At 55.9% G+C, this 23567-nt stretch overlaps 1 protein-coding gene across 4 annotated transcripts in view; it reads right to left on the bottom strand.

The window, feature by feature from the left end:
• Positions 1-167: 167 nt before the first annotated feature.
• SETD1A (SET domain containing 1A, histone lysine methyltransferase) overlaps positions 168-23567 on the bottom strand; it is a 39545-nt gene continuing 16145 nt past the window's right edge. Inside the window, exons 4-22 of one of the 4 annotated variants that reach the window (XR_012668793.1) lie at positions 18534-18632; positions 17718-17988; positions 16355-16476; positions 15406-15629; positions 13753-14845; positions 12568-13434; positions 11757-11933; positions 11364-11454; positions 10757-10890; positions 10384-10489; positions 9525-9770; positions 7708-9027; positions 7102-7271; positions 6715-6825; positions 6274-6393; positions 5841-5978; positions 4605-5011; positions 3593-3660; positions 168-2919 (exon numbers count right to left, since the gene is read on the bottom strand). Coding sequence is in view for 1 of the 4 variants with exons in the window: in XM_048855609.2 (XP_048711566.2) it covers positions 4838-5011; positions 5841-5978; positions 6274-6393; positions 6715-6825; positions 7102-7271; positions 7708-9027; positions 9525-9770; positions 10384-10489; positions 10757-10890; positions 11364-11454; positions 11757-11933; positions 12568-13434; positions 13753-14845; positions 15406-15629; positions 16355-16476; positions 17718-17988; positions 18534-18632 (5463 nt within the window). In the remaining 3 variants the exon portion in view is untranslated. Of the gene's footprint in view, positions 5012-5840; positions 5979-6273; positions 6394-6714; positions 6826-7101; positions 7272-7707; positions 9028-9524; positions 9771-10383; positions 10490-10756; positions 10891-11363; positions 11455-11756; positions 11934-12567; positions 13435-13752; positions 14846-15405; positions 15630-16354; positions 16477-17717; positions 17989-18533; positions 18633-23567 lie in introns of all 4 variants that reach the window. The other 3 variants (XR_012668792.1, XR_012668791.1, XM_048855609.2) reach the window with 3 other exon arrangements.

Below are 23567 nucleotides of genomic sequence, written 5' to 3'. Positions count from 1 at the left end.
GTCCTGGGTCGAGATTGGAAAACCAGCCAATCACACACACACTCTCTCTCTCACAGATGAGCGGGGAGAAGGGGGAGAGAGAGAGACACACACACACACACACGAAAACGTAAGACGCACAACCAGGATCAGAAAAAATATAAATAAGCCCCGATTGGGTGCCTGTATTTTTTTTTTTTTTTAAACAATAAAAGTTTAATGACATTTATAAAAATGTGCTCTCGGGCACCAAGTATTGAATCCACAACTTATTAACATATGTACAGTAGGGAACCGAGGAGAGCAAATTAAAGAGAGAGCGCACGGAGTGAAATCGCTCACATTGTGGTGAAGAAGGGGCAGGGGAACGTGTCTGTGTTTTCTTCACTCTCTGAGCCGAACACGGTCGTTCAGCTCCCCCCGCTGGAGAGATCTTTGACAACACACACAGAGAAGGGGGGGGGAACTTTTGGGGGGGTGTTTTTTGACCTACCCTAGAGCTCTGGGAGTCGGTTCTGAGTGGGTTTTGTCTAATACAGATGTATGGGGTGATCTTTTCTCCCATCTGAGTTTCTGATCTCGGCTCAGAAGCTAATGCTGGACAGAGATCATTGGAAACTGCTTTGCATCCATGTCTAGTTCTGGATATTCTCTATGTCGGGAAGATTCCTTCTTTGGGGGTTATTTCCAAGAAAGCGACGATTCAGCTGGGACGGGAGAAGAGAGATCCCAAAGCACCCCATACCCAAAAGATCCAAACCCTCAAAGGCAGAAGGGAGGAAATCTCAAGACGACAGATGCCTGTTTCAGAGACCTACTTAATGTGATTGCTGAACGCAAGGTTGGCTGAGTTCCAGTAGAAACGGACGAGGACTTTGACAGGTTGGGATGCAGACAAGACACAGGTCTGGTTGACTCTTAAATCGAAGTCCGTCAGATGGTCTGGCATCGCTTTCCATTCATGGGGAATGTCTGGGGAGTTAAGAGGGGAAGAGTTCGTGGCTTTGGAGTTAAATCAAGAGGAGGTGTTGACAAAAAAAGAAAAACGAAATACATCAGCTGCTGGGGTCAGATGGCAGGGCGATTCATGCTGGTTCGGGGCAGCTATCAGGACAGATATTCCCCACAGTAGATGGGGTTTGAAATTGATTTTCTCCCTCCAGGATGAGCAAAAGGTGAAGCTGTGATTTTTCAAAAGCCTATCCTCGTCGGCGGGTCTGCGCCTTTCCAACCAGGGCGATTTAGAAACCCGACTCCCATTTATCATTGAAGCTCAGTCTCGTCTTTGGAAAGACGCAGGGCTCGCTGAGATCCAACGAGACACAGGAGCTGTGGCCCATACACACTGAAGGCAACAGAGTTAGACGTCTATATACCGTCGAGAATCTGGACCTGTCTCTAAATCCTGTGGGTCTCTAAGTGACCAAGGTAGCTTTGAAAAGTTTCAGAGACTAGCCTAAAAGCCTTGACGAATATACATATTCCAGAGCAAGGGCCTGAAATCTTGCTTTCTGAGCTGACAGGAGGTCCCCATTTTCCCCACACACGTGTGGAGCCAGATTGGCAAAAACATTTACTCCGACACCAAAAGCTAGAAGTGAGCCCAGAGATTAAAATCAGTGTTGAGAAAATGAGGCAAGTTACAAACCATTGCAGACAGAAACGGTTAAAAAAAATCAAACAAGGAGCTGGTGGGTTTAAATATTGGTAAACCAGCTTCAAATTGGGGGAGTTCTGAGTTGTTAGGCACATGTTAAATGCCGCGTATCACGGCCCTACAGAGATTGCTTTCTGGCTTAGAGCCCGCTCGGAAGAGGGGACACATGAGTGTAAGGTTTTAAAAACAGGCCTTATCTTGTCTTCTCCTCCGCGCCCAAGAGGGAAAATTGATGTCCAAGATGATCTCATTGGGAGGAAAAGTTAGGCACTGTATTAAAGTTGAATTAAAAAATACACAGAGGAAACTGCCAGTTTCAGTGGGTTTAGAGGTTCGAGTCTATAGCCCATGGCTGATGTATTTCTACCTAGCGAGTTGCAGGGGGAACGGCAGGTTTAGACGTCTTCATTGTGCACAGGGTGGAGTTTGGACAAGACACACGCTCAGTTACGATTCAGCGAGAAATAAATTTGTCACAAATGTCACTCTACAGGAAGGGGCAGATTCTGCTCCAGGAGTAAATCCAGAGTGAATCTGCTGATGCCAAGTGTGAATCTGCAATCAATTCCACTGATTCCAACAAAAGTTTTTACACCAGAGGAAATCTGGAGTAACTTTAATGGAGACTCTCCAGGTTCAGACTGGTGTGACTGGGATCAGAATTTGGCCATAGCCCTGCAGAACTCAGTGGAGTCACTCTGGATTTACCTCAAGATTCTCCCACTGCCCATCTCAGATGAACCGTTACCCAGTTCAATTTCATTTGCTAAAAACTCTCCAAGGGACAGGGACAGCAGCTGCCAGAAAGACCAGTGTGTTTTCCCAGCATAGCGATGTGATGGTAGAAACAAAGCAGTTTCCAATCAAAGCCAGGAAGGTTTCCAACAGCCAAGGTTCAGCGGTTCGATCTCATGAGATGTTGAGGCCTTCGGACTGCCATCAGGAGAAAGATTTGCGCTCAAGACAAAAAGCTTTCGAAGCAGACTTGAGGAAAGAACAGCCTTGATTCTTCAGACACTGCCATTTCAGGGGTGCCCACACTGACACCTGAAAGGGGCCTGACTTTCAGGAAATGCTGACTATCTTCCCCCTGGAAGCCAGATATTTGTGTGGGATCTCGAGCTAGCCAACCCAAAAATCACTAGCCAGTTTGGAAAAGTGGACACTTGGCTGGCAAAGGAGAACAGTGCTAAGGGTTACAATTTGGCTGTCGATCTCAGCTCTGGCTTTACACCTTGGAGTCCCGTATAGGAAGGGCAAATGTATTGGCGTCTAGATCGGCCCTGTGGATGAGAGAAGAGAATTTGCGGATGGATACATGGATAATCTGAACCTTGGAAAGGTGAATGCAAAACTTAACGAGAAGAGAATCTGGGGAAGGAACTGTAGGTATGGATAATCCAAACCTCGAAAAGGCAGATGCAACAACAAACAAGATTTGGTGATTTACGCTTTAGGACAGAACAGCTCAAAGCTCAGAAACAGGGACAGGAATTTAACTGCTTTCCCAAACCAAATCCCATCAAAACACAGAGTGGAAGGCAAATCAACATCTCATAGATTGGACCCTGGACAGTCCAGCCACCTTGACAAATCTACTGGGGGGAAGCATTCATCTTTTGAAAACAGAGCCATAATCCCAACCAGCGTCGGGTTGAGACGCGCGAACGACACCACAAAAGTTGGGGCAAGATTGGCTTGTGGATATGGAGCCAGATTTCCTGTTTTCCCGTCTTTCAGAACCGACTCCCATAAAAAAAGCAACTCAAACTATATTTTCTCCAGTGCCCATCCATAAAGGGCTTTCTGCTTTCACCCCAGGGATAATAAAGCAAACTTTCCCTCGAAGGAAATTAAATTGGGGCGAGGGGAAAAAGAGAGCTGTTATTTACAACCATTTTCTTTCTTTTTTAGTAGGAAGAGGGAAAAAAAATAATAAAAAGAATATTTACATACCAATAACTTTTGTGTGTTTCTACAAGAAACAGCCAGTCCATCTGGAATATATACACAACTTTCTTCTCCTAAAGAAAAATTAACAGGGGGTCTTGATTCTGGTCTCGGCTTACGCTGGAGATACGCTCTGCCCGAGCGACACTGGGGTGAGCGAGAGGAGAATCCAGCCCCTTTATTATTATCTATTTGTGTTTTTATTTTTTTTAATATGTCGGGGGGGAGGGGCACACACTGATTGGCAGCAGGATACGGAGATGAAGTGATTTGATTGGTTCTGTTATATTTGAGAGGGGACTGGGTATTGTTTTGTTTTGTCCAGAGGAAAGATTTCTCCCCCTTTAGAGGGGAAAGAAATATCAGGACATTAATGCTAAAGGGGCGCGGGACTTTGCGAGGCACTGCAATCAAAGGGTGAAGGCTGTGATCATTGTGAAGTGAATCAGGAGTGGCACCTGTTATAAAATTGATGAGAGGGGGAACAGAACAGTAAAAACCCGACCATGCTAAACAGATCCTCCCCCTCTGTAGAGGGCGCTCGGGAGCTACCTGGTGCGGGTGGGGGACTGGGTGGGAAGAGAAGCAGGGACAAACAGATGGGGGGACAGGAAGAGTCTGCTTCAGGCTCTAATGCTTTGGACTCCGACCCCTTGGATGATTAGATACACAGCTGGCGCTTTCAGCTGCTTGCGTACTGACCATGGCAAGACCACGGCATTTCCCACCATGCTCGGCTCCCTTCCCCTGACAACTGGGTGGCGACAGGTGTCCATCAAGCAGGAGGACAGGGGAGAAGGGAGGGGTCCTGCAGGCAAGGACCCGAATTCCTCTTCAGAGGCAGGGAATATAAATGCAACGCAAAACTCCCAACTGCGTTGGAAAGAGGGCAGCTCCGCTCCCAGCACACACTCTGCTCTGCTGCCCCCAAAGCATCCTGGGGATTTGGGTCAAGCGCCCCTGGTCCTAAGCAGATCTGCATGCTGGGAGTCATGGGCGGGGAAGGAACGAGTCTTGCCTGGGAAAAGCTGCTTCCAACTCAGCTCCTGCCAAAATGCTGTCAACATTGGCTCTGGAGCCAATCTGCAGGGTGGTCGGGGATCACTAAAGGCAACCTGAATCCGGACCTGGCTTCCCCAGGGGGAGGGTGGATCCCGGCAGAGAACCGACTGGCCGCGGGCCCCATTACCAAGCCACGTGGAGCTCATAAGGCGCCGGAGGACGGGGCAGGGAACACAATAAATACGGCTCTCAGTTCAGGGTGCCGCGGCAGTTCTCGGTGCCGCACAGGCAGGGAATCTTGTTCTCCTCGATGGGGAACTTGTAGTCGTAGGTGATCTCCTCGTTGACGCTGATGGGCTGCTTGGAATAGATGACGATCTTCTTCTGAGCCTCTATGGTGATCACTTTGGCGTAGCAGTTGGGCTGAGGGATACAGGGAGTGGGGTGAGCTACAGCCACGTTATCCACACCCGCCCCAGCTGGGAGGGCCCTCCCGAGGGGATATGGAGAGCCCACCCCAGCGCCCTTGAGCCCTGCTCTCATCGGTACACAGGCTACGGAGAGCAGGGACCCAGGAGATTGGGGATCAATCCTGCTCTGCCACTAACTCCCTGTGTGAACGCAGAGTCGCTGCATCTCTCCGGGCCTTGGCTTCCCCAGCTGTAAAGCGGCACCATATAAGCAGGGTGGCCCAGACTGACAGACCAAGCTTGGAGACAAGCGAGGGGACGGAGGGGCGGACAGAGAACTGGGAGGGAGGGACGGGTGGAAGCAGACAGAGCCTGGATGGGTGGATGATCAAATCCAGGAACAGAGGGAGCCCGGCCCAGCGGCTCCGACCCCTACCCAGGGCTCTGTGTACAGACTCTCATGAAGCCACCAGATCCGGGCCTGGGTGGAGAGGGAGGGGATGAGGAACAACCTGGAGCACAGATGCCCTCACACCGACTCGACAGCCACTGAGGCCCCTCCCTGAGCCCACAGGCACCCCCGCAGGGTGAGAAGCCAGCAGCCTGGTCCCCCCTCCCTGAGTCCACGTGTGCCCCCACTCAGGGCAAGAAGCCCAGCAGCTCTGTCCCCCCTCTTGAACCCACAGGCGCCCGCCTCAGGGAATGAAGCCTGCAGCTCTGTCCCCTTTCCTTGAGCCCACAGATGCTCCCCCAGCATGAGAAGCCAGCAGCCCTGTCCCCACTCCCTGAGCCCACGGGTGCCCCCCGGCCCGGGTGAGAAGCCAGCAGCCCTGTCCCCTCACCGTGCAGCAGTGGTTGATGAAGCGGGCCAGGTTGCCGCACTTGGTGGCATCGATGATGGTGTCGTGGTCGACGCGGAACAGGTAGCTGCTGCCGATGCCCTCCTGCACGTAGCGCTTCTCCCGCATGTCGGCCACCACCTGCAGGCAGGGGGATAGCGGTGAAGACACCGAGAGCCTGGGCCATGCACTGCCCACAGCCTGCCACTGAGCCCTGCGGGAACAGCTGCACACCGACGGCTCGCCTGGCACCGCATTGCAGCCAGCTCTGGGGAGGGGCAGCTGGAGAAGAGCTGCACTGCACACGGATGGCTCACCCGGTGCCGAGATGCAGCCACCTCTGGGTAGGGCAACTGGGGGACAGACCCTTGTCAATTTCACCCCCCCACACACACACAGAGCCTGGCACCGATAGGACTCCCACCCCCGGACTCACCTGCCGGATGTTCTGCCCCACATACTCAATCACCATCTCATCGGCAGCGATCGGCTCCATGGCGAACAGGCCCCACTCATGGATACGGCTCCGGCCAAACCGCAGCTTCTTCTTACGGAACTGGAGCAAGGGGGGACAGGAGGGTTACGGTACTGGTGTGACTGGGACACACTGGTCTTAGGGGCAGTCATGTCCCTGCACCGAACTGCTGCCCCACACCCTGCTGCACAGCACCCCTAGAGCCGCAGTGGGCAAGGGGGCCAGGACTGACCGCCAGGGGAGAGCGTCCCCTGCTGAGCCCTCCACCCCCCTCCCTGCAGCACAGGGCCCCCTAGTGCATTGGGGTCAGTGCCTCCCAAGACATCCTCTGCCCTTCTGTAGCCAGGGAAGCCGGTCCTGCCCCACATGCCCCACCGAGGATCCGCAGCGCTGAGCACGTACCTTGAGCTGATTGAGCTTCAGCAAGTCGCTGTCCAGGATGGCGGAGGAGCCGATGGCGCTGAGCAAGCGCCGCTGCTCCGACCTCCGCTCCGACAGGATGCGGTTGGTGCCCTGGGAGACGGCGGGAGAGGGGGTTAGAGCATCTGTCCCCGCAAAAGGGATCACACCACCGACGCCCCCACCCACTCTCCAAGTCTGCAAGGGGAACAGGCGATCGGGGATGATTCAGCCCTGGGTGGGGACAAGCGAGATGGGCCCGACTGGGGCGTCTCCATTTCTGCCAGGGGAACAGGCAGTCAGGGACAATCCTGCCCCAAGTGGAGATGGGCCCCCCAGGGCGTCTCCATCTCTGCCAGGGGCTCAGGCTGCCGGGGACGCTCCTGATACCTGCGTGTCCATCACCTCCAGCTCCTGTGCCGTCACAGGACACACGTCGAGATATTTGTCCTTCTCCTTTTTGCTGATGGGGTAGTAGCCTTCGCTGCGGGCACAGCCAGTCTGGTGCTCCCGCAGGTCCGACGACTTCCGCTTCCGCTTGGGGTTGGCAATGTTGGTGAGTGGGGGCAGAGGTTAAGGAAAAGGCCGGCTGGGAGAGACCAACATGCCCAGATTCCTCATCCCCTCCACGGGACAGGATCCATGGGGCTGTTCAGCCTCTCTCGGGCTGGCAGCATCAGGCTGTGCCAACAGGGGCAGACAGGGATGCCAACCGCTCAGGCCACAGGGTACAGATCCCGCAATCTCATGTTCTCTAGGACACCAGGCATTCAGCTGACTGCTAAACCTCTGGGGCCTTATGGGAGCCAGCGCCCCCAGAGGGGAACCCCCCCCCGCTCCCCGTCACCTTCCCCACCTCCAGCCCCGTGCTGAACGGGATGGGAGCCAGCACCCCCTAGAGGGGAAAGGTCCCGTGTCCCATTGCCAGCCCCCCTCCACCCCACCTGGGATGGGATGGGAGCCAGCGCCCCCCCAGAGGCTCCACAGTAAGGATATTGGTGTGGTGCACCCAGTGGGTGTCGTTGAGCCAGTCGGTGCTGTTGTCCTCCTGCAGCAGGCGCTCGTAGGTGAGTTTCAGGTAGTGCATGTCCTCCACGTCCAGTCCCGAGTTCCAGATGTCGTAGAGGATGGTCATCTGCTCGAACTCGCTGCGGGTCTCGAAGGAGGGAAGGGGCTGAGGCCAGGGCTTGTGCGAGTGGGAGCGCAGCGTCCGTCGGCGTGTCTCGCCAGCGTCAGCGTCCTCGCTCTCCTCCTCCTCTTCTTCGCTCTCCGAGGGGCAGGGCTCCGAGGCCGGGGAGTCCGGTGCCTCCTCTTTGTCTCGGTGTCGCTTCCTCCTGGCCCGCTCCTCCCCAGCCAGTGCCAGGAGGGCGCCCACCTCGGGCTCAGCCTTGGCCTCGCTGGCCTCCGCCACCACCTCCTCCGGCGCCTCCAGCACCTCCCCGACGTGCCCTCCGAAGAGATCCACCCGCAGCAGCTCAGCTGGGCCCGGGGCCTCCTCCTCGGCCTTGGCTGCTCTCCGGGGAGCTGGCGGTGCTGCTCTCACAGCCATGGCGTAGTTGTGCTCCAGGAGGATGCTGTTGTCTCGGGGTGCAGGCAGGGCGCGGGGGGGCGACTGCTCCTCCGCCTCATCGGACGTCTCCGTGCCCTCCGAATCCTCAGCCTCCTCTTTGGCGCAGCCAATGGGCATCTTCAGGGCGATGTCTGCCAGCACGGCCAGGTCCACGCCGCCCGCCTCGGGCTGGTTGGCCAGCTCCAGGAGGGACGAGGCGCCCAGCTGCTCCCGAAGCCGCAGCCGCTCAGCCTCCCCGCTGGCCAGGGGCCGGGGGGGCTCTGAGGAGCGGGAACGGGAGCGACGGCGGCTGCCGGCAGGTGGCTCCTCGGCCCAGCACTTCACCAGCGAGGCGTGGTCGGCCGGCAGGTTGCTGATGGTTCTTGGGCTGGCTTTGGGGGGCTCCCGCTTACGCCCCCCACTGAAGGGAGGCTTGGGGGCAGGGGGCGGCGTGGCAGGGCGGGGGGTGTCCTGCGCTAAGGGCACTTGGGGCATTGGCGAGGCGGGTTCCACAGGCACTACCGGGGGGGACGCTAGCTCCTCGGCAGGGGGCGGGGGCGGGGGAGGAAGGGGAAGCGGGGGCGGGGCTGCTTCGGCCACCTTCTCTGCCCCTGCCTTGGCCACCTCCTCCTCGCCAGGGGCTGAGAAGGAGACTGTTTTCCGGCGCTTCTTGGGGGGTGGCAGGAGGGGGATGGGCGAGGAGGGGCGGGGAGTCAGCTCAGCCTCACGCTCCTCCGGGGGGGCGGCTTTCTGCTCCGCTGCGGGCTCTGTGAGGAGGGAGATCACGGGGGTTAGAGACCCCCCCAACCACACACCGAGATGGAACCCAGGGCCCCTCACTGCCTCCTGGCCTGGCCCGTCCTGCAGCCCACTTCAGTGCCTCCCACCACAGGCCTCAGCCGGAAGAGCCTTTGTCAGCTCAACCCTTTCCCGACAGGGCCCCCATCCTGCCGTCCGTGGGCCCCGACACATGGTATGATATCCCTGATCTCCAACAACGTACTCTCACCCTCCGCTCCTGCCAGACGGGGCATCTCCATCTCTGCCAGGGAGCAGACGGCTGGGGACGACCCTGCCCCAGGTGGGCATGGGCGAGATGGGCCCAAATGGGGCGTCTCCATCTCTACCAAGGTCGGGGAAAACCCTGCCCTGGGTGGAGGCAGGTGAGATGGGCCCAGATGGGGTCTCTCCATCTCTGCCGGGAAGCAGACGGTTGGGAACGATGCTGCCCTTCCTGAGGGGATGGATGTAATTGGTTATGTACCTAGCGTGGCCTCTTTGACCTTCTCCAGTTCCGTGCCTGCCAAGGACGCAGCTTTGCTCTCCTTCCCTGCTGGCTCCACGGGGCAGCTGTCCATGGTGGACTCGTCCATGGTGTTCTCCGCTTCGTCCGAGGAGGAGGAGGAGGAGGAGGAGGACGAGCTGCTCTCAGAGTCCGAAGCGCTGTCGCTGTCTTCGTCTGATTCCTCGTAGAGGGAGTATATAGAGGAGTCCTCGCTCTCTGCTGCTTCTAGGCAAAGCAAAGGGCAGCTCAGTCTCCACTGTATAGCGATCTATTGCCGCGATGCAGCCACCTCTGGGGCAGGGCAGCTGGGAACAGCCGCACAGTGACTGCACAGGGATGGCTCTCCCCGTGCTGAGATGCAGCCACCTCTGGGGAGGAGCAGCTGGGAACAGCCGCACAGTAACTCTGCACAGGGATGCGCGGCAGCTGAGGAACAGTGCTACCACATGGGGGTGGCTCGCCCAGTGCTGGAGGGCAGCTGGGTAACAGCCCCACACAAACATTCAATCTTTCGGGGGGAAGCGATGGAGAGTTCTGCGTTGGGCTGGATGCACAGGGGGGATGGAGGGAGCCAGAGCGCAGCAAGCGGATCTGGCCAGCACACCGGGGTTCGTGCTCCGACCCTTGCTGAAGAGGATCCAGGACTTTTGATCACCATCGAACGTCAGAGGCCTGGTCTCTGCCTCACCTGAAAGACGGATCTTTATGTGCTGTTAACACTGGGCACCGGGGCCAGCACTGACTGTCAGGGCTGAGCGCCCCCTGCTGAGCCCTGCCTCGCCCCCTGCAGCGCAGCGCCCCCTAGTGCCAACAATGGGAAAGATCCCAGTTCTTTTACCTTCTGATTCCTCTTCCTTGTCGCTGTGTGCTGCATCCTCCTCTTCCTCCTCCTGCCGCTGCTCTTCCTCCTCCTCCTCTTCATCCGGCTCGTCATCTTCCTCCTCCTTGAAAGGATAAAGTAGGGCACATGGAGAGAGCTCTTGGGGTTCTGGAAAGGCTGGGAGAATTTTTTACCTTTGGGGGCTCTCTGACCCCCAGGCAAACCACCCTCAACTTATCTGGGAGATGGAGTCTTCAAATGGGGAGGGGAAACTGAGGCCGACAGACGGGGAAGGGATTACACGCAGAGAAGATGGGCCCGGACAGGGGGTCTCCACCTGTGCCGGGGAACAGACTGCTGGAGATGGGCTAGAAGTGGTGGCTACTCTCACCTTCTCCGAGGATGACTCCTCAGAGGTCTCTTCCCCTTCGCTGTCCAGGCAGAAGAGCTTCCGGCGCTTGCCCGGCCCCTTGATCCACTCTTCATCCCGCTTGGATCCCTTTGGTCCTTGAGCAGCCTCCTTGTCTGTGAGGGGCAAGGGCAGGGAACATTTACAGGGAGATGGACCCAGGAGTCCTGCTGGCTGCCAGCCAGCCAGCCCGCCCCCCACCACCCCTCCGGCCCCCTTCTCCAATCCACTAGAGCCCACTGCCCTCCCAGAGCTGGGGAAAGATCCCAGGAGTCCTGGCTCCAAGCCAACTACTCTAACCCACCAGACCCACTCTCCTCCCAGGGCCAGGGACAGAATCCAGGAGTCCTGGCTCCCAGCCCCCACTATTTTAACCCACTAGAACCAGCTCCCCTCCCAGTGCTGGGGATAGAACCCAGCTGTTCTGGCTCAAAGCCCCTCCACTCTAACCCACAAGACCCCACTGCCGTCCCAAAGGTAGGGAGAGAATCGAGGCTCCCCACTCTCACCCACTAAACTGCCACCCCCCTCCCAGGGCCGGGGATAGAACTCCCAGTCCCACTGACACCGCTCATAAGAGACTTCTCACCATCCTCCTCCTCCTCCTCTGCGGGAGTGGAAGGCCGGGGTCGCGTCTCTTCACTGCTCTCCGAGATCTCAGAAGGCTCTTTCCTTTTCACCTACAAAGAGCACACTGGCTGCCAGGGACAGGAGCAGCTTGCGGAGTTGACAGGCTAAGAGCAGGCGCCCCCTTGAGGGGAAAGGCCCCATGTCCATCCCACCCCCGTCACCCCATCAGCCAGCCAGTCCCACGCCCTGGGACCAGATGAGAGCCAGCGTCCCCCAAAGGGGAAAGGCCCCATGTCCATTCCCCACCCCCCCATCAGCCAGCCAGTCCCACGCCCTGGGACCAGATGAGAGCCAGCGTCCCCCAAAGGGGAAAGGCCCCATGTCCATTCCCAGGCAGCTGAGGTACATTTACCTTGAAGGATGGGAGCCTGAGTGCCCCACGGAGGCCGGTTCCGAAGCTGAAGCCCTCGAGGCTGACGGTGCCGCCGCTCTTGGCCCAGTCGACCAAGGACAGCAGGGCCGGATCTTTGAGTTTGGTTTTCTCCTTCTCCTCCTCCTTGGCCTGTTGCTTGGCTGCGTTTTGGAAGGGCTGAAGCCAGGACACCCTATTATAACTCTGCCAAGAGCCACGTGACAAGGCCCCATGCCGGGGGGGCTGAGTTCTGCCTTGGGAACGGCACGGGGTGCAGAAATGCACATTGAACCCAGCTCCCCTGCTCTAACCCACTAGACCCCACTCCCCTCCCAGAGCTGGGAATTGAACCCAGGAGTCCTCACTCCCAGGCCCAGCCCCCATTCAAACCCACCAGACCCTCTGCCCTCCCAAGGGTGGAATAGAATCCAGGCACATCCTGACTTCCAGCCCCCACTCTGAAAATGGAACCCACCCCCCTTTCCGACAAGGCCTGAGTCAGGAACAGTGCCAACCAGTGGCTTGACACAGTGAGGGGTGGGGGCACGCCCTCAGCGTCTGGAAATGGGGAAGCGGGAGGGAGATAAAAGGGCTGGAGGGGCTCATGGCTGCGGGGATGGAGAGGCACACTCCTGCACCACCCAGTAGGCTGGCGGTAGGGTGCGGGGGAGCGGTCAGTGCTCTGATTTCCAGGGGGTTGGTGGAGAGATACCAGGGCTGGAGGTTGGGGGTGCCCACTGCTCCAACTCACAACGGGCTGGAGGCTGGGGAGGCCCCACAGCTCCAGTAGTGGGGGGCTCCTGGCTCTCACCTTGGCTTTCTGCTCCTTGCGCTCCCACCACTTGTCGAAGGTGCTGAAGGCCACATTCTCCACCATCTTGCGATTGAGGTCACGCTGCATGATGCTCTTCATCTCCTGCGTTAGGGTGGCCAGGACGCTGTCCACAGTGGAGGCATGTGGGTCGCAGGGCGCCTCCTCCTGGTAGCCCCACGTCGCTGCCCGGTAGTCCAGCAGTCGCTGCGGTTGTGACGGGGGCGGCGGAGGCGGGGGCTGCTCCGAGCCGGGCGGTGGCTCCTCGGCGCTGGCCGGCTGCTGCAGGAAAAGCTGGTCTCTCGGGAAGTGGCGGCTGTCCTGCTCCAGCAGGTAGTGCCCATAGAGTGGGTGGCTGGCGAACGCTGCCTCCTGATGGTAGGGGAAGGGCTCTTCGAACTGCCCCTTGCCCTGTCGCAGCTGGTGCAGCCGGCTCAGCATCTGGGTCTGCATCTGGAAGGACATGGGCATCCCGCCCCACTGGTTGCCCAGCCGGTTCATCAGCTCCAGGGAGTTAACGAAGTCATAGATGTGGGGGGGAGCAGCCGCCCCGGGTCCTGTGCCCGCCGTGCCTGCCTGCGCCCCGTAGTCCGGGAGGCCCGGCGCCTGCAGGTGGTGGGGCGGTGGGGCCTGGGGGTAGTCGGCCTCGCCCGTCAGGTGGGGCAGGGAGACTGACATGAGGGGCTGCAGTGGGTAGGTAGGGGGCGGCTCCGGCGGGTGGGCGAAGGCCGAGACACCCAGCGGGAGGTGGCCGAGGCCCGCAGGCAGCACCGGGAAGTGTGGATCGGCCGGCGCCGACCCCGTGGGCTCCTCCTCCGCCTCCTCCTCCGAGATCTCCATGTCCTCGCCCGATGACTGCTGGGAGGCCTGGGGAAGGAGGCGGGGTTATGACACGCCCCCCCTGTTCCAGCAACAGGCCCTGTCCTACCCAGACACCCGCCGCCCCCTCCCGCAGCACTCCCACCCCCACCCCACCCTCCAATCCCACCCCTCTCCTCCCTCTCCAAACCCACATCATCCCCACAAGCCCTGCATCCCAGCCCCACTGCTCTAACCCACTAGATCCCACTCCCCTCCCACAATTGCTGATAGAACCCAGGAGTCCTGACTCCCAGCGCCCCCCTTCCCCCGCCCTCTAATGCGCTAGACCCCACCCCCTCCCAGACCCCAGAAGCAGCATCTCACCCTGTCCTGCCCGTTGGCCTTAGGCGACTCTACCCCGGCGTCCGGAGCTGGTACCACATCCTCAAAGCTGACAGGCAGGGGTGGGGGCGGGGTGCAGGGCCCATGCGGTTCTGCCCCCTTTGCCCCCGCCTTGCCCCCTTCCTCCTCGTCTTCCTCAGTGTCTGAATTGAGGAAGGAGAACTTGGACCTCTGCTCCTTCAGCAGCATCTCAATGCGTGAATCCAGGCTGCTGTGGTGGGCAAATGGGACGCTCTCATTGGTGGTCTCTGGTGCCGGGGAGCCCAAACGGGCCGGCGAGGCCTGGGGGGCCGGCGACTGGGCCTGATCTTCAGCGCTGGCAGCCGCAGGGCTGGGCTCTTCCTTGCTTTCCTGAGCCAGAAATTCCGTGGGGGGCAGGGAGTTGGCAGCAAAGGTCTCAGCCGTGGGCAGCAGCCGGTAATCCTGATCACAGGGGTGTGGCTCCGGGGGTAGCGGGAAGGGCTCCAGGGGGGCCGGGTAGGGAGGGTAGATGGCACTAGGGGTTGCGAAGGACTCCCCTTGCTGGCCGAAGCTGTGGCTGTTCTGGAAGAGGGTCCCATCCGGCGTGGCTGGAGCCACGGGGTAAGAAGCTGCCGTGGTGGAAGCGGAGGAGGAGGAGGAAGAGGAAGAAGAAGAGGAGGAGGAGGAGGAGGAAGAGGAAGAGGAAGAAGAGGAGGAGGAGGAGGAAGAGGAAGAAGCAGCAGGGGTGGGATCGTCCCGCTGGGGGCGCTCCCGGTGCCGGGACTGATAAGTGGAGTCCTCTCTTTGGTGGGAGCGGTGGGCGGAGGAAGAGGAGGAGTGGTGGGAGGAGGAGCGTCCCTCGGAGGAGTGACGGCGCTGGTAGCGACCGCCTGCCCCCTCGTACTGCTGGTTGTAGGGCGAGTAGTGGGGGTCATTGGGGCGGTAGTGCGAGGAGGAGGCGGTGGCGGCAGCTGTGGAGGAGGAGGAGGAGGAGGCGGCGGCGGAGGCAGAGTAGTGTCGGCGGGAATACGACTCCGGGTAGCTGTTCTCATGCCTGCGGGACTTGTAGGAGGTCGGCTCCGGGTGATAGCTGGAGTAGCTGGGCGTGCCTTGCCTAGGAGATGGGGGAGGAAAGACCCAGGCAGTGAAATCCGGGCACTGCAGGAACAGCTGTTAGACCCACCGCTGCTCACACCGAGCTGCAGCCACTGCTGGGTAGGGGCAGCTGGACCACAGCCACACACAACGCCGGCTCATCCAGCACTGAGATACCGAGGCCAGCCCTGACTGCCAAAGGAGAGCGGCCCCTACTGAGGCCCTGCCCCCTAGCACTGCACTGACCGCCAGGGGAGAGCACACCCTGCTGACTCCCTTCCCTGCAACACAGCGCCCCCTAGTGCCACGCAGGGGCCAGCACTGACTGCCGGGGGGAGCGGCCCCTACTGAGCCCCTGCCCTGCTCCCTGCAGCACAGTGCCCCCTAGTGCCACACTGGGGCATTGGGGCCTGGAACTGACTGCCGGGGAAAGCACCCACCACTGAGCCCCTGCCCCACTCCCTGCAGCACCCTCTCAGTCTCCCATCCAGGCTCAGCTCCAGCCCAGCTGCTTGGAGTGAGCATCAATGGAGCAGGGAAGCTGAGCGGTAGGTCCAGCAGAGAGTGCAGAGCAGGTACCTGCTGGAGTAGGCCGAGTCTTGGGAATACGGCGTTCCTCCTCGGGGGGTGTGCGGGGTCCCCTGGGACGACTGGGGGGTAAACTGACCATAGAACGAGGGGGTGTCCTGGCGAGCACTGGAGTATGGGGTGTCCTGAGAGCAAGGGGTCCCATTGCCGGGCGTCGAACCCACAGTGCTGGCTGAGTAGGAGGAGTCGGTGGACTGGCGCCGTCGGGACTCTGACTACAGGAGGAAGGAAAAGAAGTTTAAAGACATCTGGGGCGGGGCAGCTGGGAACCGCCACACAGCGACACCGCATGGGGATGGCTCGCCCGGCTCTGAGATGCAGCCACCTCTGGGGCGGGGCAGCTGGGGACCGCTACACAGCGACACCGCATGGGGATGGCTCGCCCAGCTCTGAGATGCAGCCACCTCTGGGGCGGGGCAGCTGGGAACCGCCACACAGCGACACCGCATGGGGGTGGCTCGCCCGGCTCTGAGATGCAGCCACCTCTGGGGCGGGGCAGCTGGGAACCGCCACACAGCGACACCGCATGGGGATGGCTCGCCTGGCTCTGAGATGCAGCCACCTCTGGGGCAGGGCAGCTGGGGAACAGCCACACACAGCACTGCACAGGGGTGGCTCGCCAGGCACTCAGATGCAGGCACCCCTGGACAGGAGCACCTGAAGGACAGCTGCACAGCAGCGCCACATGGGGATGGCTCACCTGGCAGTGAGATGCAGCCAGCTCTGGGGCGATGCAGCAGGATAATGGCTACACACAACGCTGCACAGGGATGGCTTGCCTGGAGCTGAGATGCAGCCACCTCTTGGGCAGCTGGAGAACAGTTTGTAGCTCTGACAAGTCAGGCTACTTATTCCCAATCCTAAACATGGCCATCGGTGCCTGAATTTGAGACGTGGAGTAAGAGCCTGGCTCCCAGCCCACCCCGCCAGCCTCCTGTACCGTCTCAGCCTGGGTCACAGGCGCTGGGAATTTCTCGCTCAGAGATTTGCCCCCGGTGGGAACAGTCTGAGGGGTGTAGGAGCCGTTGACGATCAGCTCATAGTACTTCATCCGCTGCTGTCCTGTAGGGGCAGGGAGAGAGCACATTTGAGAGAAAAGGTCAGGCTTGGTAATTCTAGTCGGTGATTCACGATGCAGCCGCTCCTGGGGCAGAGCACAACAGCGACATCGAATACCACTAAATGGCACCCACCCCATTTTTCCAGTTTGCTGATAGAACGGCTCAGCTAAGCGGCGATCGCAGCATATCCGGGAGGTGGAAAAACAGAGTGGGACTCTTAGGGGAACAGGAAGCCAGCCCGATACAGAGTCCTGGCACATCTGGGGTCCTTTATGGAATGGGGATGGCACAAGGATGAGTGAAAGGCGGCAGCAACCGGCCATTCTTCGTCCCAGCAGCTTCCCCCAGAAGGAAGCTGGGGCTTAAGCTGGGTCACCCTGCTGGCCGTCTGTTCTCGGCTGCCCCTACGGCTGCCCCCTTGATCAATCCCTGGGGCACAGTTTAGTTTCCTGAAGACTGAGCTGCTTCAGTCTAAAGTCTCTGGGCTCCGTATAGGGGTGTACGGGCACAAACCACCAGCCTGGGTCATACAGGAGGCCAGATTAGATGATCCGTTGGTCCCTTCTGGCCTGAAACGATGACACGCAACGGATGCAAGGGTCCGATTTGGGATTTCCCTCTGTTATCACACAAAGAGGAGCCAGCTACCACAGGATCCCAGCAGAGAAAACCAGTCCCAATGGGGAGATGCCAGGGGTCGGAGACGAGAAGCACTCTCTGACCCCAATGGGGAGGTATTTAAAATACAAGACACCTCCTGCGGAGGACGCTTCCCAGGTGACTGGAGGGTGACAAGATCTGCTCTAGCTGACAGGAGCTGTGGGCCTGGGTTATCCAGGAGGTCAGACCAGATGCAGGCTCTGAATGCCTGCAGGAACCAGATGCACTCCTGCATTCCGAACGGAGCCTAAGGGTCCCCTACCCCTCACCCCTTCTGCGAGCGCAGCCACCCCTGCCACGTGGCAGGTCTTTGACCGGAGAGGTTTCAGCCACTTTCCTTAGAAAGTTGTCGGCATCCTGTTGCCAGTTAAGGGCCTAGATCCCCAGCTGGGGGACTGAGGGAAGAGCACCCCCTACTGAGCCCCCAACACTGCTACATTGTCTTCATTCCCATTGGCTTTTAAGGAGCGACAGTGATTTGCACCAGCTGGGGAACTGACCCACAGGGAAAGGAATGAACCACAATGGGGAGCATGGGGCCCAAGGAGAGGGGAGGGAAGGGCTCCAAGGTGAGGTTGGTACCTTTGATGTCCAGCTGGGCGTGGATGATGTTGCCCATGACCGAGGTGTTATGCAGGTTCTTGACAGTCTCCTTGGCTCCACGGGTGCTGGTGAAAAGCACCTTGGCCAGGCCCAGATGCTTGCGGTTCTTGGGGTTGTAGAGAATCTCGATCTCCTCGATCTCCCCATACTTCTTGCACATCTCGGCCAGGAAGGGCTCCTTGATGTTGTCATTCAGCCGGGCGAAGGTCACCTCCTTCAGCGGGATCTGCCCAATGTAGAACTCATCCAGCTGCCACCAGGGAGAGGGGAAAGATCAGCACCCACACACTGACCCCCATCGGCCTCCAGGCAGGGGGAATGGGCCCCTTCCCACCTAGGGGGCACCAGCTGTGATCCAGCACCAGGGCAGAGGGACTGACTGGCTGGCTCAAGTGGTGGGGAATGAGACACAGGGCCTTTTCCCCTCTAGGAGACGCTGGTTCCCATCCGGCTCCAGTGTTGGGGACTGGCTGGCTCAGGGGTAGGGAATGGGACACAGGGCCTTTCCCCTCTAGGGGGCACTGGCTCCAACGCAGGCCCATGTGGGGAGAATCCCACCTACCCCTCTTCACTACACAGCAGCCCCCAGTGGCCAAAAGGCTCTGGAAGTTGGCTAGATCCCAGCACACATCCAGATGGGAATGGCCTAGCTGAAGGATTAGCAGCTCACTGAGAGCCGCTGCAGTAGGGTCCCTGGGGCTGGCTCAGGGAGCGGCAGAGGGGAGTTTGCTGTCATGCTAGGGAGCTGGGACGCTCCAGGGAGAGCTGAGACCAGGCAAACCCCGCCCTGCTTACCTTGAACTTGGGAACAGGGAGCGACAGGTCTCTGTGCTTGGACCATATCCTGCGTGGCCGGGGGTCTCGTACGTCACCCACAGGAGTATATCCTGAATCCTGGGGCGGGAGGAAGAAAGGTTAGCTGAAGGTTACCTTGCAAAGGACCTCAGTGGGTACCTGGTCCAGAAAGACATGGGTATTAGGACTCCCAGATTTTATCCCTGGCTCTGGGAGCAGAGTGGGGGCTAGTGGTTAGAACAGGGGGCTGGCAGTCAGGACTCCTGAGTTCAGTTCCCGTTCTCTGGATTGTCTAGGACACAAGACAGCATTCATGTTTGAACAAGAGCATACAATAATCACTCCTAGCTCTTAAATCACACACTCTCATAAATCTCAGAACACTTTACAAAGGAAGTCAGGCTCACTAACTCCATTTTACAGAAGGGGAAACTGAATCACAGTGGAAGACAGTGACTTGCCCAGGGTTACCCAACAAGCCAGTGGCAGTAACTCAGGTCTCCAGAATCCCAGCCCAATGCTGTACTCACTAGGCCATGCTACCATAACATTCAATCTTCGTTTTAAAATGCCAGGGATGGAGAATCTACCAATTTACCAACTGGTAAATTTTTCCAACAGTGAATTCCCCTCACTTACACCTGATTTCCAGTCTGACTGTGTCTGGCTTCCACATCCAGCCACTGGATTGTGTTAGACCTTCGTTTGCTGGATTGCAGGGCCCATTATCAAATGTTTGTTCCCAAAGGAGATACTTACAGCAAGGTTCGCGGCGATTAGATTTTTATCTGTAAACGTTGTTTTCGCTGTACGCACACAAACTGACAAAAAATATTTCCTTCAATAATAATTGAAATTTACATCTAGGCAAAGTAAGAAAAATGCTGCTTGAGAGTTTTTTTTTGACATGGGATGCTGACAATGTGTGTTTGAATGGTTATAAACCTTGAACTTTTTGAATGTCAGTGTCTGCGGTCATTAAATAATTATTGTTCCATCCCCCCATAACTTTACCTGCAACTGTGAAAATCTAAATTGATAAAAATCGAAAGAGCTGCTTTAAAAGAAACATGGATATTATCCATCATAATTATACAAGAAGAAAAACTGAATTCTGCTAAGCCTACTTACAGATTGTTACCCCTTCCCTTTCCCTATGTGGTGGATTTCTCTGCATTTGTTTTAACATGGTTTTATTTTCATATAGCACTCTTCTCACACTATAGAAGGACAGCTGTGTTCTCGATTGGCATCCTGCGATCTCTAGGGGCTAATATTTGTTTCACAGAGACAAAATCAGAGCCCTAATCTAGAGAAGTCAAGTTCTCAGCTCCAGCACGCAGGGCTCATTCTCTTATGAAGGGCTCTGGGGAAGGTGATAGGTCAGCTTAATCAAGGGTTTTTATCTGAGGTTAGCTATGGTTATTGTTATTCCTACTGGCTGCCATGAGCAACTTGAACTCGTCAATTTCAGAAGTGGTTTCACAGAGGAACTGGAATCAGATTGCTAGGTTATGTGATTTCCAACTGTGCTATGTATATTCATAGATTCCAGAAGAGATCATTGTGATCATCTAGTCTGACCTCCTTTGTAACACAGGCCATAGAACTTCTCCCAAACAATTCCTAGAGCAGATCTTTTAGAAAAGCTATCCAACCTTGATTTTAAAATGGTCATTGATGGGGAATCCACCACGACCCCTGCTGAATTGTTCCAATGGTTAATTACTCTCACTATTAAAAATCTACACTTTATAAACAAGTTTCTCTCCCCTCCCTGCTGCTCTGGGAAAGACCCCAACAAAACAACAGCAGGGGAAAGGGACTGTCAAGGAAGGGAGTGAAACTGACCAGACATAAAGCAATCAAAAGAAGGCTGGGAAGGGGTAGGAGTGCTCTCTCTAAACATATATAATCTATAGGGGAGATACTGTTCTTTACATATGGGATCTCAGCAGTCAGATACCACATGTATATAATCTATCCTCTACTCCAATATGTTATATTATATAAATACACACAGTCCGGGGATAGATTATATCTAAATATAGGCTCTGATTGCTCAGATTATATATTGTACAATCTATTCCCATCCCACGATTATATGTATTATCATATACCCTGTACATAATATATATGTGGGGGGGATTTGACTGAGGGAGCTTTTAGATATACAGTGTTTCTTTAGGCAGAGATTTTGATGCAATGCACAGTTAGCCTGTGGAATTCACTGCTTTGGGGCCAAGAGCTAAGCAAAATTCTAAGGAGGCCAGGACTTTTCTGAGGATAATGAGAAGATCCATGGTTGTAGCGGTAAATATCAAAGAGACAGGAGTTTTGCATGGGATATAAACCCTCGTGCAAGAGGGTGCAAGCTCTGATGGGGGCTAGAAAGAAATTTGCCCAAAGGGGCAGGTTATTCCAGAATTGTCCCCTTCCTCTGAAGCAGTTGGTGCTGGCTACTGTCGGAGAAGGAATAGAAACCTAGATGGACTGTCCGTCTGATCTGAGGTGGCAGGACACCAGGCTAAATGGGCACATAGGTCTGATCTGAGTAAGTGGGATACCAACCTATATGGGCCCACAGGTTTGATCTGGGGCAGCAGGGATGGGGGCAGGTGATCCAGGGCAAGAGGGATACTAAGTTAGACTGGCCCATAGGTTTGATCCAGGGTGGAAGGGAGAAGGTGTGATATCAGACTAGATGGGCCCATGAGCCTAATCCAGGGCGGCATGGCAAGGGCAGGATACCAAGCTAAATGGGCCCAGAGGTCTGATCTGGGCGGGGCAGGGATGGGGAGCAAAATATCAGGCTAGATGGACCCATGGGTCCAATCTGTGGTGGCAATTATGTTTCTAATTACGCATTTTGTTTGAAACCTGTAGCAAAGTCTTATCTCTTTGGACATTGGTAACCACCTAGGGATAAAGGGTTGCCATGGGGGGGAAAGAAAATCTTAAGAATAAACTGCACAAGACCGCTGAGTTTCAGCTGTGGGGGGACAGGCATATTGGAACAGACAGACTCGATCAGATCCATGGGCCCATCTAGCCTGGTTTCCTGCCCTTTCTGTGTCACCATGGGTCAGACCCATGGGCCCATCTAGATCAGCATCCTGCCCACTCCCTGTCTCTCTGGATCACATCTAGCCTGGGATCCTGTCTCTCACAAGCTTTAGAGAAAAGGATCTGGGAGACTGGCAGTGGGTTCTGCTCAATTCTGCTGCTGCACAGAGATCTGTGCGATGAGTTTTTAAGTCATGCCACTTGCCATTTATATAAATCTAAATAAAAAAACCCTGTGAGATAGAATTATGGGGTAACCTGCTGATAGGTCTATATTGTGGTAGGACCTAAAAGCCAGAATCATGGCCCAGGACCCCACTGTACTAGGTGCTGAAAAAAAAACACAGAACAAAAAGATGCTCCCTGCCCCAGAGAGCTTATGATCTAAGTATAAGACAAGAGACAACAGGTGAAGACAGAAAGACAAGCAGATGGGGGAGTACACTGAGCCAGGGTGGTGAGCCCAGCACACCTTTTTGTCAGCATCACGACAACGGAGAATTTTGAGGAGGGATTTTAAGGACAATGGGGTAGCTTTGCAGCTGTTCGTGCGCAGCTCCTCACAGACAGCAGGGGTAGCCCGGGAGAAAGCACAAAAGTGCCTGTTTAAAAACATCACAAGTGAGCAGCGGCGGCCATAGGCAGACATCTCAAAAGCAAATGAGACAGGACAGATTGGGTGGGGACCAGCCGTGGAAGGGAAGACAAGCAGCTTAACTGTGATGCAATGGAGAAGGGGGAGCTAGTGTAGGGATGCAAAGTGAGGGGTGACACAGGTAAAGCGATGGGCTTGAAGAACTATCTTTGCAGCAGCATTCTGAATGCATACGAGCAAGGCAAGACCGCATTTGTCAAGGCCAGAGAAGAGGACACTGCAACGATCCAGACGAGATGATGAGAGCCTAGGGATTGTGTTTCTTCCTCACCTGAGGCAAGCAGAAATTGGCATCTGCCTGATATATCAGGGTTTATATAGCCTAAGAAAATGTGTCAGAGATCCACACGGTCTGGTCTATGTCCCAGCCTGTGACTAATCCCTTGGGAGTGACCCTTTTACAGGGCCAAACCCCACAGGTTCACAAAGTTCCATGGTGGCAGGCCCATGTTCTCCATGAGTGGGCCTTTGGCATCAACAATCCCACGCTCTCTTCATGGCTCCCTGCAGCAAATCCAGCCTGTGGGAGGCTGGTACTGGGCCCTCAGGGTGGATAAAAATCAATGTTTTTTTTAAAAAATAAAATAAAAAAAAATCAAATTTATTTGATCTAAATCGGATTGTTTTGCTAAAATGCTTTTTGAGGAAAAAAACCTATCTAAAGATAGTTTTAATTAAGATGCATTATAGATCAAAGAGATCTCATCACGGAATAGGGATTAAAAATTCTAATTCTATAGTATGAGACAATATATTCATGTAATGTTTAAGAAAAGTTTTGCAAATGAGTTCCAATAGTTCATGGATTAGGGAACCAATCTTATGGGGTTCCAGGTGCTTCTGTATAGATTATTTAGGTTAATCTTTCTATCGATCCAATGGGACTCAGTGCTCAGTCTATAAGATACCATCAGAGATGCTTAGTTTTGCAGTTCTCAAACTGAGGATTTGTGTCTCCAGAGATAACATGCTTGTTAACAGCAAAAAATATTTTAAAAATATATTTATTTATTTAGAGGTGAGAAATAACAGACCTCAATCTTATTGTCCCTCTGCAAATTTGTGTACAGAGTCAATCCCTTACCTCTCTCTAAAAGTGCAAACTTTCAAAAAGTTCAATGAATAGAAGATTTCTGGGGGGCAGAATAGATCTGGACAAGGAGAAGAAGTCTGGAGATAAATGTGAGAAAGGAGGGACAGGCAGCAGAAACAAAAGTGAAACTCTTTGAGCAGCATATTCCAGAAGTCTTGAGGTCTTTCTGAGTGTAGCCTTCATTGATTTGAGATCTACCATATCATTCTCTCACTAGAAG

The sequence above is a fragment of the Caretta caretta genome, chromosome 6, assembly GCF_965140235.1.
Source record: "Caretta caretta isolate rCarCar2 chromosome 6, rCarCar1.hap1, whole genome shotgun sequence".
In the NCBI taxonomy this organism is placed as follows: Eukaryota; Metazoa; Chordata; order Testudines; family Cheloniidae; genus Caretta; species Caretta caretta.
The sequence above is the reverse complement of the archived record's forward strand: the minus strand, read 5'-3'. Positions and strand labels throughout refer to the sequence as shown.